This window comes from Sorex araneus, chromosome 11 (assembly GCF_027595985.1).
Source record: "Sorex araneus isolate mSorAra2 chromosome 11, mSorAra2.pri, whole genome shotgun sequence".
Taxonomy (NCBI): domain Eukaryota; kingdom Metazoa; phylum Chordata; class Mammalia; order Eulipotyphla; family Soricidae; genus Sorex; species Sorex araneus.
In genome coordinates, this window is record NC_073312.1 from 50,128,758 (window position 1) to 50,144,846 (window position 16,089).

At 40.3% G+C, this 16,089-nt stretch overlaps 1 protein-coding gene across 1 annotated transcript in view; it reads right to left on the bottom strand.

The window, feature by feature from the left end:
- BMS1 (BMS1 ribosome biogenesis factor) overlaps window positions 1-16,089 on the bottom strand; it is a 33,044-nt gene that overhangs the window by 9,300 nt on the left and 7,655 nt on the right. The window contains exons 7-16 of the mRNA XM_055119573.1: window positions 15,968-16,089; window positions 15,243-15,436; window positions 13,990-14,129; window positions 10,400-11,157; window positions 10,096-10,197; window positions 9,263-9,417; window positions 6,532-6,613; window positions 2,200-2,273; window positions 1,169-1,345; window positions 46-234 (exon numbers count right to left, since the gene is read on the bottom strand). Of these exons, the coding sequence (XP_054975548.1) occupies window positions 46-234; window positions 1,169-1,345; window positions 2,200-2,273; window positions 6,532-6,613; window positions 9,263-9,417; window positions 10,096-10,197; window positions 10,400-11,157; window positions 13,990-14,129; window positions 15,243-15,436; window positions 15,968-16,089 (1,993 nt within the window). The remainder of the gene's footprint in view (window positions 1-45; window positions 235-1,168; window positions 1,346-2,199; window positions 2,274-6,531; window positions 6,614-9,262; window positions 9,418-10,095; window positions 10,198-10,399; window positions 11,158-13,989; window positions 14,130-15,242; window positions 15,437-15,967) is intronic.

A 16,089-nucleotide genomic window follows, 5' to 3' on the forward strand; every position in this document is an offset into this window, starting at 1 on the left:
GGTTCAAAGACTCTTAACTGACAAGCAGGTTGCATAGGATCTTACCTGCACATATCCAACATTGCCTTCACTATTGCCCAAACCACCCAAAATAATTGGGTAATGTGGGTCAAAGTTGAGCACAAATTCACAGGGAACATTTTCTATCTCAATTCGGACGTACATCCCAGGTCGAAAACCCTCATACTGAACTCTGGCATCATCATCTTGATCTTCAAATTCTGCTCGGTTAAGCTATATATGTGAAGGGGTGAAAAATAGACAAACAGTATAAAGACCTACAACTACTGTTACTTTTTATAAATGTCAGATTGACATATTGAATACTTTTTAAATAAAGGAACCAGAGATTTCTTTAGATTTTGAAAGTAACAGTCCTTCTCTTTAGTCTGTTCAGGATATGTCCCAAGATTCTCTGTTGCTTCAAGATACATGAACTGTAAAGAACTATGTAAAGAGCCCTTGATGTTGGTCAGAAACCTTCTCAAATTCCCTCACTTTCACAAAGTTTTCTTTCCAACTGTTTCATTCTTCAAACACTATTTCCTTTTCATCCTCTTTCTCAGCTGTTGACCGATTCCTAATCTACTCAAACATGAGTCTCAGAGAACCTCTACCGAGGTTTACTACCACATGACTCTGTTATTACAGTCCTACACTGTTTAGCCCAAAACAGCCTGCTCAGTATTCTAAGCAGGAGCAGTGGATTACCTCTATGTCCACACCTGCCTGTACACTCCAAGTATCCTCTAAATTCTGCCCAATTTCAGAATCCCTTTCCCCAGAGAGCAGTGGTGGGGACACAAGCAACAGAGGGGCAAGCGTCATTTAATCACTCCTGTGATTTAATGATGGTTCCAGGAAACAGTAACCAGATGCTAAGGCAATGCTGCCTCCATCACTACACTGAGAGCTCCTCCAAGTGGCTGCTGTTGTCTCAATCATTTCTGCTTCCTCAGCACTAAATTTTTGGCATAAAAATATGCCCTGATTTCTCTGGTGGATTTCTGACTGAAGAAATAATTAGATGATGTTAGACAGTCTGTATCTTGCTCTAGGGGTCCCAAAGAGAGACACAGAAGCAGTTCAGGGAGCAGAAACCTAAGCAAAGATACATATTCACTACAACAGCCTTGAGATAAAGTGAACGGGCACGAAGTTTTCTTACCTGTGCTTGCTTATGCATTTCTCCTTTTAGATCATCAAAGTATGTGCTCTCTCCTTCATCATATTCTGCATCAAACAACTCCTTCAATTTTCTCTTCTTCTCCAAATGTTTTTTCTTGGCGCTTTCTTCTTCACTGGGGTCAATTTTTTCCTTGACTTCTTCCTCCTCATCTTCACTCTTAAATTTCCAGAAGAAAAAATATTTTCCAGAAGAAAAAAAAGGGTTTGCAGAACTCTTTTCTTTAAATATTACAGAGGACTGAAAACACAATCCAGCCTTTGGTATATATTCCAGCCTTTGGTATAAATTCAAGAGGAATTTAGCTAGCATTACCATTAATTGTCATTGTTTAATCTGGCTGAGAAGGGCAAACACAAATAAAAATAACAAATACCCCCAACTCAGCTACTCCCAAGCACCATTCTAGAAAAATACTGGAAAAAAAAAACGGATTTTTTTTTTTTTTAAAGGCACTTAAATCTGACAAAAGGAGAAAAGGGGCTGGAGAGATAGTACAGGTGTTAAAGTGCTGCCTTCAGATGACTCAGGCCCAATCCCTGGGTCATAGTTTCCTGAGAGTATCACTGGGTGCAGCTCTGGGCATTGCGGGGGAGCCCTGGGTCATCCCTAGCACTTTATAGGGCCAGACAGCACCACATCCTTGGGCTTCACATTGAATCACTGGCCTGGTTGGCAGAGAATTAGCAAGAAGGGTTCCAGGTGACCTGAAAACCACTTGGGAGTTCCTCAACCCATGTAAAACCAAATAATAAAAGGAGAATAAGAAAAAGAATGGTGGAGAGGAAGACAATGCCCAGAGTTAAAATTTCAATGACTGAAGAATCATGACAAGAGGTAGCAGGCGTCATCCAAAAGGTTATTTGATTTCTACTCTCCCTCTATATTTTTGGAAGGGAATACATCAATGAGAAGATTCATGTTTTTTAATATAGACCTCTCTCAGAACAAACTGACCACATATCAAAGGGCAGTGGCTTGAGGGCAGTGGCTGAGTGGCATGGGAATGATACCTGAGAATCCGTGTTGGATTTTCCTTTGTGTACATCCCCCGTTTCCAGGTCTTCAAAGTCACCATAGAGCTCCTCTAGGGAAGAACAACCCAATGAGTGTGAACAAGGTTGCATATGGCACTATGGACCTCCAGGCACCAGGGAGCTCTGCATCGCCCCCCCCCCAACTTTTATTCATTTATTATTGGATTTTGGGGCGAAATCCAACTAAGTAAATGTGTGTAAGGCCGAAAAGTGAACAAAAATGGAATGGCAATCAGTGGGTGAAAAAGCAACATCAAGTCAATGTAATATACAGTTACTAAAAAGAATGAGGTTGCTCCAAATATGTGACCCAGAAGGATGTCAACACTTATTTGAGTGACAAATCTATTGCAGAACATGTAAGGATAGTGGCATTTTTTGTTCTAATGAAAATAGGGTTTCACACTCTTGACTGAAAACACAATTCATAAGCTTGGAGGGACAACTCAGCACTTTCATGTTCCAAATTCTACTTTCTTTGTTGTACATTTTTGCTTTGGAACAATCTGAAAATATTATTGCTATTTTCATCTATACAGAAATGCAGAAATTAAGCAGAGGTTAATCTAACCTAGGTGTGAAGGTGAAAGAGATTAAATAGATAACAGAAAAAGAGGTGAACTGCCTTAGACTCCATAGGGAATAATATGTTTGAGAAATTAGTAGGATAGAGGAAGAGTAGATACCAAATAGTACAGAGATAGCCTTATAACTAAGATTTGATATGTGTGTATAGATATATGTACATGCACACCACACACACATGAATAGATCATAAACTGACATTAACCCTTATCCCCCCAGTTTAATCAAGGTGCTGTGATTTGTAATAACAGAGTTTCAGGCACACAGTGTTTAATCACCACACCCACCCACCACACCTGGGCCTGCATTTCTCTAATGTCTCGAGTTCCCCCTCCCCCCAACCCCCTCTGTCCAACTCAATTCTGCAGGCCAACTCAGGGTCTGCTTTATAAACCAACATTACTCAATCAACAATGATAGAAAACTATGATCTGTTAAAATCATACAATTTGCCACTATGTGGATGGGACTAGTGAAGATAGGATAGTGAAGATAGGAGGTGGATATATATAAAATGATTTCTCTCATCTGTAGGATATAAAGAAACTTAGTAAGGTGATAACAAATGGCCAAAGGCAGGAGGCTGGAGAATTTCCTACAGATGTGAATTTACCAAAGGGGAGGGGGGATAGAAGAGATCCGTGGTAGAGGGAAGCTGAAGCCTGACTCTCCAGTGGTAGTAGAACACTGATGCATGAAACATAATTAACAGTATTGTAAATCCTGGTGCCTCAATAAAACTTGGGGGGGAAAAATATTTGGGGAAAGGGGAGTTGAGTTGTTGAGTTGCAACAAGAAGGAGAGTTGTTCTCCTTGGGCCAGAGAACAGCTTAAAGGGAAGGAGTGTATAGTCTGCATGCGAGAGCACCCGGTTCGACCATATGACAAACCACATGGTCCCCAGCACCACTGGGAGTCATCCCTGAGCACCTTCAAGGGGCAGTCCCGTGGACTGCTTGGTGTGGTCCCCCCAAAAACAAAAAACCAAAAGAGGTTTGATCTTTACCAAAATTCCAGATTGGATCAAGTTAAATGTATCAAACAAAACTATAAAAAGTGACTCTCATGCTAGTTAAAGAGGAATTAAGAGCTTCAGAAATTGTGCTGTGAGGGTTCACTATGAAGGCCTTGAGCCATTTACTTATTTTGCAGGGGGCGGTTTGGGCCACATCTGGCAGTGTTCAGGGTTTACTCCTGGCTCTGAGATCAGGGGTCACTCCTGGTCACTCCTGGCAGCTATGGAGACTAGAGGTGCTACTGGAGACGGAAGCAGGGTCAGCTTGCAACAAAACAAGCACCCTACCCATTGTACTATCGCTCTGGCTCCTTGCGCCATTTCTAAGAGCTCTCTCAAGGTAAGGATCCTTGGTCAGTGCATACGAGTCAACACTTGGTCAGCATATGATCAATTGCTTTGCAACCTTGGGTTCAAAGAGTTTGGGGATGATTTGCTTCAGGAGCTTCATTGATCACAGTTTATTGATAACAATGAGACTGAGGAGATGAGACAGCTCAGCTCCTAAAGCAGGTTATGTGAGTATCCCTCTGAGACTAGCACAATGTAAGACTCCCAGTAAGAGTAGGCGCCCAGATTCCTGGAGTTCAATGCCAGACACAGCGGCAGGCTCGCAGAGGGAGGATGGCTGGAGTGGCTCCTGGCCTCTGAGACCTGGACTGTGTGGCAGCCAGCACTGATGACGAAATAGTGCATCCTTTACCAGCAAAAAACTAGATGTGCAAGCAATATCAATTTGGGTCATGCGTATCTATTTTAATAATGGAAATCAATAAACTTGCCCTAATTAGTGCTGTGCAAGGAAGACTACAGATAAAAATGAAAGGAACCTTCCCATTGAACATATGATTGACAGATCTAACTACACACTATTTAAAAATAGTTATTTAATGCTCAGGTAAACAAAACTTTACAACGAAATAAGAAAAACATTTGTAACAAGGGAAGGATAAATATCTTTTAGAGCCATTTTTAAAATCAGCATAAATCCCCCAGTAGAGCCAGAGAGATAAGCAGGTAGGGCACTTGCCTTGCATGTGACTGACCTAAATTTGATCCCCAGCATCCCATATGGTCCCCAAGAACTGCCAAGAGTTAAGAATTAGGAGTAAGCTCTTAGCAATGCTGGGTGTGGACCCCAAACCAAAACCTAACCAAAAAATCCCCCAAATCTCACATTAACATCTTGTTTAAATAATGGGTAAATGGGGCTGGGAAGACAGGTGAAAGGGAAGGAGCGTTTGTTCTGCACCACCTGTCACCTCCTTCCCTCAGCACTGACTGCTATAGTGGCAAGGTGGCTTCTAAGCAGCTGACCCGACCAGCCCAGTGCTGAGTTTGCTGAGAGTGACCCCTACACTCTTCCCCCAAATGGTCAAAGAATACAAACAAGGAATTCACTATTGTAGTCAAAATGCCTTAAAGGCTGAAGAGACAGTTCACGGATCAGGGAATATGAGCCTGACCTAGGTTTGGTCCCCAGCACCACATGGCCTCCCAAGATGGCCAGTGTAGTTGTGCAAGTCTGTGAGCACTGCTGGGGTGGCTGTGGTGGTCCCTGGCATGACAGGGCCCGAGCAGCACCGCATCCTTGGGCCCTAGCACTGAACCTCCCACTGGCTGGCCAAGTACTGCCAGGAGTGGCCCCAAGGTCTCCTGAGCGCAATTTAGGAGACAACCCCTCCCAGCAAAAGAAAACAAAATAAAACAAAATACTTTACATATTCTCATTACTAAATGTCAGTTATAATATTAAAAACTATTTATATCTAGCAAACTAACAAAAATTTTTCTCATGAGTATTAATCAATATTGAGTGAACACTGTACACTAAGTGTAGCTGATCCTTGAATGAAGTGGGGCTGATCCAAACCCTGGCAGCTGAAAATCCATGTATAATTCTGCATGCATGGATTCAATCAACCTCTATCTTGGAATCTGCAGTTAGAAGGAAATTGAGGATATGAATCTATGCAGTTGAAACCTCTGTAGCTTAAGTATCCGCTAGATACACTACGTCACAGTATATAAGAAAATTTCCTGAAAAATCTTTTGATAACTGTGATCCTGAAATTCTAAATCCAAAGTGTCTCATCAATTCTATATTTCACAATATCTTACAAATGTGATTCAAAAGTTATTTCAAGGTAGACCCGTGTAGTTATTTATAATATGGACAAAATTCTGTATCAAACAATAGAGCTGTAAACTGAATTAGAATGATAGAATACCTAAATCATAAACATTACATTAAAAAAAATTAATGACACAATTTATAAGGTATGATTTTAACTAGAAAAGCACATATATAATATTTTTTAAATGACCACAAATACCTCAGTAGGGTAACATTATTTTTAGGGACAATGGAAGCTATGGTATGATGTACTTTTTAGTAATTTTTTTACAAAAATGCACACTACTCTATATCACCAAAAAAAAAATTTTTTTAGTACATTTTTCACACATGAAAAACCCATTTTAAGAAAACAGAGGACATGATTTATAAAAAGCTTTTAAGATTCACATCTAATAAGTCAGTTAACCAGGGAAAGAAAATAAGATGACCACAAAAGCAGGAAACAAAATTTTACCCATAACCCTTGTAAGAGAACCCAAAGAGAATTTCACAGCTATTTTCAACTTGACCACAAAAGAGTTAAGAGAGGGCAAAAAGAAAGAAAGTCTTCTACTAAGGTTTTACTTACCATCTTCTGCTAAGATCTTGGCTGCATCTTTATCCTCTTCCCACTTCCCAGTCACAAAGCAATCTCTGATACTGTTCATAACCTTACAGAGAAAAGACAACAATGAGCTGATATATTTTAGTCAGTCATCAAAATAAGTGCTACTAAGAAACAGTAGACATATGGATAGTCCAACAGATACGTGAAGAGATGCTCAACATCATTAACATTCAAGGAAATGCAAATAAGAGCTATAATCAGATTATTACCTTACACCTATTAGAATGGCTATTCAGGAAAAAAAATTCACAAGATACAATTTTTATGTACTGCTGGTGGGAATGGAAATAGGCCCAGCCATTATGAAAAATACTGTAAAATACTGTGGATTTAAAATTCAAAACAGATTAACCACATGATCTAGCAAGTCTACTTCTTTCTATGGATGAATAAAGAAATTATCTGGGTGTTGAATATACTTTCCCCACCGGGTATGAGACAGGGTATGTGTGTGTGTGTGTGTGTGTGTGTGTGTGTGTGTGTGTGTGTGTGTGTGTGTGTAACACAGAGAGAGAGAGAGAGAGAGAGAGAGAGAGGAAAAGAGAGAGAGAGAACGGGGGTGATAGTAAGGGAAGAAAGAAAATAAAGAGAAGGGAATGAGAGGAAAGAGATAAAAAGGGACGGAGGGAGAGATTAGAGAAGGGGGTCAAAAGAACAACTTTCTGGTACAAATAAGTCACAGGGATGCAATGTACAGCATGGATGTCTGTCTATAGCTAAAACATGGTGCTGTTTGAAAGTTGCTAAGAGACTCATAAGTTGTTACCAAGAAACAAATTTTTCTGTAATTAAGCAGAGCAAGAGATGTTACTGACTGACTCACTGTGATCATTTTGTATTGTATGAAAATATCTTACTGCACACATGAAGCGAAAAAGTCAATTATACCTCAATTTAAAAAACAGTAGATCAATACTGGGCCCAATAGTACTTTCCAAGAGACCTCTACAGATTCCAAATGGGTTTCTGAGAAAACTTCACCTTTGACAGTATAACCAGAGATAAATGTTATAACATAAAGCAGGAGGTAGTGAAAGTACTATTAGTCCACTGACCTTATTTTTTTTTTTTGCCACTCTCAGCAGTGCTCAGGTGTCACTCCTGGAGGTGCTCAAGGTACCATACGTACTGCCAGAGGTTGAACTGGGGTTGGATATATGCAAGGCCCACTAGACCATTTCTTTAGCCCTAGTCACTCACCTCCAGTGTCAACAGATATTTACTAAATCAACCAATTTTAAATGTTTACTAGTGTTCCTATGGCAATGCAGTTAGGAGTTTTAGAAAGTTGATTCTACTAATTGTTAATTCAAGCTTATCAAGGTTGTTTAAAACCTTAATTCCTTTGACCAGTGACAATATTTTGATAAAGACAAAGTGTCTTGCATGAACACAATAATGCACTAATGCAAAAAGAGTCAGACTGAAGCCGCAATACAGTAGGTATGGTGTTAGCACTGCACATGGCTAAGCCGGGTTGATCCCTGGCATCCGATGTGGTCCCTCAGCATCACCAGGATGTTGTTCTAAGAAAGCATTGGCTTTCAGGAAGCATAAAAACTGACAAACAGGGACCAAAGAGAAAACAAACTAAAGAAATCAGGTCCTGCATGATAATAACAATCAACAAACTAAAAAACAGTAGGGTACCTCCTCAACTTAATTAGGAGATTATTTAAAAAGAAATAAAAATGATAAAACCTCCTAGGCAGGCGAGATAAACAGCTCAAGGGTCTGACAATATGCTTTCAATGTGGAAGCCCAGTGCATCACATGGTTCCTGAAATGCCATTAGGAGAAACCCTCCCCTCCCCTAGTACAGACTAGAGTAGCCCCTGAGCACTGTCAGGTGTGGCTCCAAAATCTTGTGGGTATTAAAAACATCATTAAGATTTCTTCTATTTTCACCAGTCTGTGGGAAAAGAAAGGCCAAAAATCACTGTACTAGAAGTTCTAGGGAATAACGCAGGAAATTGAAGTAAGAGGCATCTACTTGAGAAAGATACGAGTCGGGGAAAGGAAAAGAAAAGCGTGTTCACGAGAGAGAACATGAGCTTGAAGCGTAGAGACAGAGAGACCAGCAGGAGAGCTGTGTACTCAAGGGAGAACAAGGGCTTGAGATTGGGCAAGCACAGCTCGATGGATTTAGTAGGACAGACATTTCTTTAAATGACCACATGAAAACATGCTTGATAAATTAGCAGCAGGGAAAGGAAAATAAGAACTGCAGTGAAGATACTACTTCAAATCTCGAGGATACGTATAATTAAAACAATTAAGTATTGTGAGGATGTGAAGAAAACGGAACCCAAATACACTGCAATTATTTTTGGTTTGGGGGCCACACCAAGCAGTGCTCAGGGATCACTCTTGGCAGGACTCACTCCTGGCTCTGTGCTCAGGGATCCTGGTGAGGCTTAGGGGATCCTATGTGATGTCAGGGATCAAACCTGGGTCATTTGCATAAGGAAGCACCTTTCCCATTGTACTATCTCTCTGACCCCTTAAAATCTGACTATACTTTAAACATGTTGATAGTTTAGGATGCAAATTTTGCTCTATCTGGGGAAAACTCCTGTTATAAAAATGAGAAACTAACAACAGGTAGACAATACTGAAATAACAAAATCTCCTACTACAACAACTCCTGAATTCTCACAAGGGCTAACACACTATTTACACTTAGCCTTACCTCCTCTAAATCCCAATCATGGGGGGCCTCCACATGAAATCTGGAGCAGTCCAAAGAATCAGCCTTGTGCTTACACTCTCTGGCAGGCTGGCTGACACGAAACAACCCTCCAAGCTCTTCCCCATCATCACCATCTTCTTCGTTATCTTCTGTCACTAAAAAGACCACCATGATAGAAAAGTAAGAATAAGTCTACCCCAGAGAACTCAGAACTGACTGTCCCGGAGACAACAGACACAAGCAGAAAGGCCAGGACATCCGAGTACAGCGTGTTCTGTAGCAAAGAATTTACTGAGAAGGCAGAATATTAGAAGTTGGGGGAGCTCCCAATTATCACAGAATATTCCTCCAAGAGAGCTTAATGTTAAGTAACTAAAAACAATTAGGCAAAACCTGGCTGGAAATTAGAACACATCAATCCCTGACTCTACTCTTCCAGCTTATATATCTGACATTACAATCATGTGGTAATTGGGGACCACAATATAAAATCACAATTTATGCAAAACATCTTTAATGAACCAATATTTTGGGGGTACTAAAATATACAAAAAAAAATTTCTTAAGGATTTTGTATGGGAGCTACAAAAATGACAGAACAGGCAATATTCTAATAAAGTTTTACAGCAAATCCATAATTCTATTTTACATGACTATTTTATGTTATCCATGGGCTACTGATACAAAAAAACCTGCCAAATAAAAACTGACAGCTGGGAATAGTTTGTAGCTAACAAAAGCAATACCCAAATCCTCTAACCAATTTTCTCAAACTCCATTTCAGAAAATGAACCAAAATGTTTCTAGATCTAAACCAGAACTCTTTTTTTTACCTGTTCCATAAATGAGCTTTCGGAGGTTTGGAGTTGTCTGCTGCTGCCTTAGAAAGGCTTCCGCTGCTTTCCTGGAAAGATCTTCCTTCCACTTGAGGGCTCCTGAAAAAGACCAAGGCCAACACAGGTTATGTCTGTTTATCTGTCCTCGGCTTCCAGCTCACTCATCCTGAAATCCTATAATTCAATACAGAATTCAAACAGTAAACACATCTCCGAAAGAGCTGATATCCAAATCCAGATGTTCTATTTGTAAAAACACTTTAAATGCAAAGTTTTTAAAGGCAGCTACAATAAATCATACCTGAAGTTTCTAGAGAATAGTTGTTTTCTTCCTTGTAATCGTCTTCCTCTTTGAGTAAATCTTCTATATCACTGGTCTCATCAGTTAAGTTCTCTGAACTCAGTTTCTGACCGATGATTACTTGAGGTGGCTTAGGAAACTTTTCCCCATTATCTTCTTCATTTTCTGAATCCTCTTCCTCTGCACTCAGAGAGGAACTTTCTTCAGATTCATCTTCAGATGCAAATGCCTCTTCGGCTGTGCAATGACCTGAATCTGAAATGGTGATGGTTGCTTTTCGCAATGTCGAAGACTTCTCCTGATTCAAATTGTCCCTCAAACCACTAGTCTGTAACTGTCCCACCTTATCACCTTCTCGGAGAGCCTTAGGCTCTAAAATACCCGTCTTTCCTACAGGGGAATCCTCATCACTGCTTTCATCAGCTTCCTCTGCTTCTCCATCCTCCGAGCCCCTCTCAAGGTCATCATCGCTATCAGCAAATGCTGGCAAATCCACCTCAGCATCTTCTTCCATCTCTTCAAGTCTCTGCCGTTTGACACGTTTCCTGGTCACACAGTCTTTATCAGGCATTTCTGCATCTTCCTCTTCTGTTTCATCATCACTTGAGCTATTTTCCAATCTGTCATCTTCAGACATTTCTTCATCATCTTCATTATCACTATCACCAGACTCATCTTCTTCATCTCCAAAAATAGCTTTCCGACGCACTCGTCCAGTTTTCAAATCCACATGTTTTTCCTCTTTTGGCATCAACAGCCTATATTGCCAAGTAAAAACAAAATAAGTTAATTTCTACAATAATTGGCTTATCTACTAAAAGGAAGCCATAAATATGCAAATAAAACAAGGAGAAGTGATTTTACTTCCTTATTATTATTTAAGGGAGGGGATTTTTAAAAAAAATTTATTAGTGAATCACAGTAATGTACAGTTACAAACTTACTAACTTTTGTGTTTGCATTTCACTCATACAGTGATTCTTTACACATCCCTCCACCCGTGCCCATTCTCCTCCACCAACGATCCCTCTCACCACTACACCCCATCTCCATCACCTCACCCTGCCTCTGCAGCAGGGCATTCCCTTTTGTTCTCACTCTTTTGGGGTGTTGTAGTTTGCAACAGAGGTATTGAATGGCCTTCATATTCGGTCGATGGTCTACTTTCAGCTCGCATCTTTCAAAGAGATGCGAAAGAGGGAGAGGATTTTAGACCATACCTAGCAGAGCTCAGGGGTCACTCTTAGCTGTACTGTGAGTAGCATATGTGGTACAGGGTAGTGAGACGCAAGGAGTTAACACCTGAGCTGTCTCTCCAGCCCCAAGGAGTGGTTTTAATCAAAAAGAATGATTTAAATTTTGAAAGGGAAAAAAAAAACCAGAAACCCCCCCCTTTTTTTTCTTTTTGGGTCACACCCGGCGATGCACAGGGGTCACTCCTGGCTCATGCACTCAGGAATCACCCCTGGCGGTGCTCAGGGGACCATATGGGATGCTGGGATTCGAACCCGGGTGGGCTGCTTGCAAGGCAAACGCCTTACCTGCTGTGCTATCACTCCAGCCCCACAAACAGAAAAACCCTTCAATGAAAAATTAAACCCTAGTGGGGAAATGTTTAAAAGGCAAGTGAAAGCCAGAAGTATAGCAGTACATGTCCAAGGCAGGTTCAATTCCTGACACCACACAGTCCTCAGCATTGTTTGGCAGAGTCCCAGAGGCTACCAAGCAGTTTGGTGTGGCCCTGAAGGTCCCAGCACCTCTAGGGTGGCCCAGGTCAATCCTGGTACTGAAGGCCTTGCTGGCCACTTGGGAGGGAAGTGAGTGTTTAATAAAATATTTAGAAGATTGAAGCTTGAAGTGGACGATTCTTAGAGAAACGACTAACTTCAGGTCCAAAGGCAGAGAAAAAAATACATGAGGCTGGAAAAGCTGAGCACTTGAGTCAGAAAGTAGGCAAGTAAGTGCTCAAGGGCCAGCAGGGATGTGCCAAAAGGAGGGAGGACACAGAATGAAGACACAATATAGTGACTGGAAAGATCAGTGATAGGGGAAGTAACAGTAAATGGAATTTTAAAAAAAGTTTAATAGTCAACTGTGAGGCCACTAAAAAAGTAGAAGTAAAAGTTTTGCTTAAAAAAATTCTAACAAATGTTGGAAAAACATCAAGAATTATTGAAAACATAATGCAATACAGTGGATCAGCTCTCTGTCACTCAGTGGTTTCCATACTGTGGATTTAACCAAGCTCAGATTGAAAATACGCATTAAGAAGTTATGCCTATGATGGATGGTTCCAGCTATATCGAACATGTACAGAGTGTCTTACCATCATTCCCTATTCAATTCTATTTAGATATTATAAGCACCCTACAAATAATTTAAAACACACATGAGGATGTGTGTAGATTACAAGCAATTACTTGAGCATCCAAGGATTTGAGAATCCATTGGGTCCTGGGAGCTATTCTCCCCAAATACTGAGATAAATATTTGATTAACAACAACAACAAAATAAATCAAGATCCAAAATCAAAGGCTGAAAAAAAAATCACTACAAAGCTATTTAATGTAACAAGATATACGAAACAGGGTGAAGGGGAGATCAGGAAAATATTAAAAACTGTACTAAAAGAGAATAGCTAAGTTAGAATATATCAAGAGCAAAATGATGACTATAAAAAAGGAAATGTTCACAACATGACTACAAACACTTTGTATGAACTATGACCATAACTATGGTAGAAAGAATATCCAAGAAGAATGACTATTGCATATTTTCAAAAATAAAAAATTCTAACATAACCTGTAATAGTGGGGATCTTGAAGATAATAGTTGTTATTATCTTCCAGGTTAACTAAGCAGTATATGTGCACTATTATATTTTTAATAGTCAGTACTCACTTTCTCACATTGCTGAGATATTATGGAGACTGTTTTCCCAAAGTAGTTAGCAAGTCTCTTATACTCAACTATCAAGCCATACCATCCACTAGAGGGCAGGATGATCCCAACCGCCCCCTCCCACACACTAAAATGTCCTCAATCTCTACATATTTAACACAATTATAAACTACCTAACTACAATCAGTTTTAGATTCATATTAGGAATCATAAAACACAATAAAACCAATGTACCCCTTTATACATGAAATACAAAATTCCAGCCCAGATTGAAATTCACGAGTCAGACAATTAACGGACATCAACCCACTATAGATTCTACAATATAACTAAAACTTTCAGAGATAAGATATGTGCAATTTGAACAGCCACCCCCACCCCCTCCCTGAATAAGCTTCCTGACTCTGCTTGTTCTCTGCATTTTGGATACTGTCAAGTGGTCTCAGGTCCCTTAAGGAAATTTTTAAAAAGTAAGCAATAGTAAATGCTTTATGAAATCTGAGGAGTATCTGAGGTTTATCAAATATTGATTTCTACATATTTCTCCCATGTAATATTACATGAAACCTCAGAAATGAATGTACATAAAAAGCAAAATAAAACAAAAGAACTTGGAGTAAATTCCACTGAACTGTGTAGTAACTGTGATATAATCATTTCTGATTTAATAGAAAAACAGCCAACTTACCCTTGATTATCTATATCCTCTGACCCCAGTGGTTTGGAATCAGAAAAAAGTGTCACTCTACTTGAAGCCATTTTAGCATCAATGGTGGCATGGGTGGAAATAAGATTCTGGACCAGTTCATGGGTGGGCCTCACCTCATCCTGTAAAGAACACCAAGGAAGGGCGAGTGAAGAACACACGAGGATTCTGAAGAAAAACAAGACTTATTGTTTTTGACCAGTTTCTCAAAATTATTCTAAACATACTTTCTGGGAATACTTTTAACTGCTTCAAAAAAATTTTAATTAACAAAACAAAACAAAACCCTACAGAAATAGTACAGTGGGCAGGGCGCTTGCCTTGCACACAGCTGACCCAGGTTTGCTTCCCTGCATCCCACAAGGTCCCCTGAGCCTCTCCAGGAATGATTCCATCACAGAGAGGCAGGAGTAAGGCCTGAGCACTGTGGGGGTGGCCTCCTACACAAAACAAACCCTATAACTGTTATCAGTATTTTAACACTTTTGGAGTACATGGACCTGATAAGCTAAACATATCTAGAAAGACCTTAGGTACCAATTTATTTGAAATCCTGTTTCAAAACTTTCAAATGAAAATATGGAATCAGTTAAAAAAACTGCTATGCTTTGATCCCAAATTTATAAAATAGATTGCTCACAGTAAATAAAATTCTAAGTATAAGGGTGCTCACTACAGCAATGCTTAGGTCAGGGGAAGTGAGCCTCGTGATGCTCCTAGGGTTGGCTCAGTAAACTAGGTGCAGCCGTACAGAGATGCTACACAACTCTGCAATGACAGGACAGCTGTCTCCATAAATATTAGCAGATAACAACAGAATCATCACACCTTTCAAGTACCCCCAAGAGCTGGAAAAACATTAATTCTGACCCAGAATATGCCACATATATGTATTCATATGTAATTTGCATTATGCACCAGATAATGTGTGTATGTTTAGAGGAAAAGGAAAACACTGAAGAAAGCTAAAGTTCAGTCATTTGGCATAAAGCGAAAACCATCTGCAATGCTTACACTGAGAGACTTGGGTTCCCTTGTGCAACATGGTGCATGGAGTTACGGCAGACAGGACTTAAAGTCTAGCTAGACAACTGACAGGACTTAATTTCTAGCTGGACAACTAAGTAATTAGCGGATTTATAATACACATTGGGGCCTTTGCCACATATATGAATAAAGATGCAAAGCTTCAGTGGATAATGGCTGACGCAATGACTCCGTGATTTTCCTCCTACCGATTCCTGGAAGCCATGGCTGCCACCGAGGTCGACATAGACAGCATCTTTGTCATACAGCACACCACCAACTCCCGAGAGAGGGGCATACACCAACTTCTCCTTCTCATTCAAAGAGCGCTTCTTTTGTTGTTCAGGAAGTGCACAGGGGTCGGGAAGGAAACTAACGTCACTTACAGCAAAATCCCCTACACCTGGAAGTGGATCACATATAGAATGTTTATCAACCATCAGCAGAAATGACAAGTTTACCAAGTGTCAGCAGAAAACAGGCAGAAATGACCCATAATTTGAAGGCTTCAACAAGTAACTAAGGTATCAATCAACACAAACACTGTCTCTTTTGCTGGACCATGCTGAGAAGAGAGGGTGCTGGGTCAACTGAGCTGGCCGGTTTTATTCTTGAAAACCTCTAACAAGTGGGTGGAATGACAACACACAACTCAGGTGCTTACCTTGCACGAGACAAATCTGGGGTTGATACCTGCCATCCCACTGCCATCCCCTGAGCCCTGGGCAAGGGGGTGGGAGAGAGCCCTCCCAGCTCTGCGCAGGTAACAGAATGTTGCTGGGGACTGAACCTGGGCCTCCTACAATCAAAGCATGCACTCAGCCCCTTGAGCCATCTCTCTAGCCCCCACTTCTCAGTTTCCTTAAAAAATGAAAGTCATAACAAGAATTCTACATATATAGAACAACAATTCAACAACAACAAAATTGAATACCTGGCATGTGAATTTGGCTTTTATTTTTCAAGTGTGCTCCTCTTAAATAACCATAAAGAGATACCTTCCGGTCACATTTGTTATTTGTTCGAATATCTTCTGGGTTTGTCAAATCTTCCATC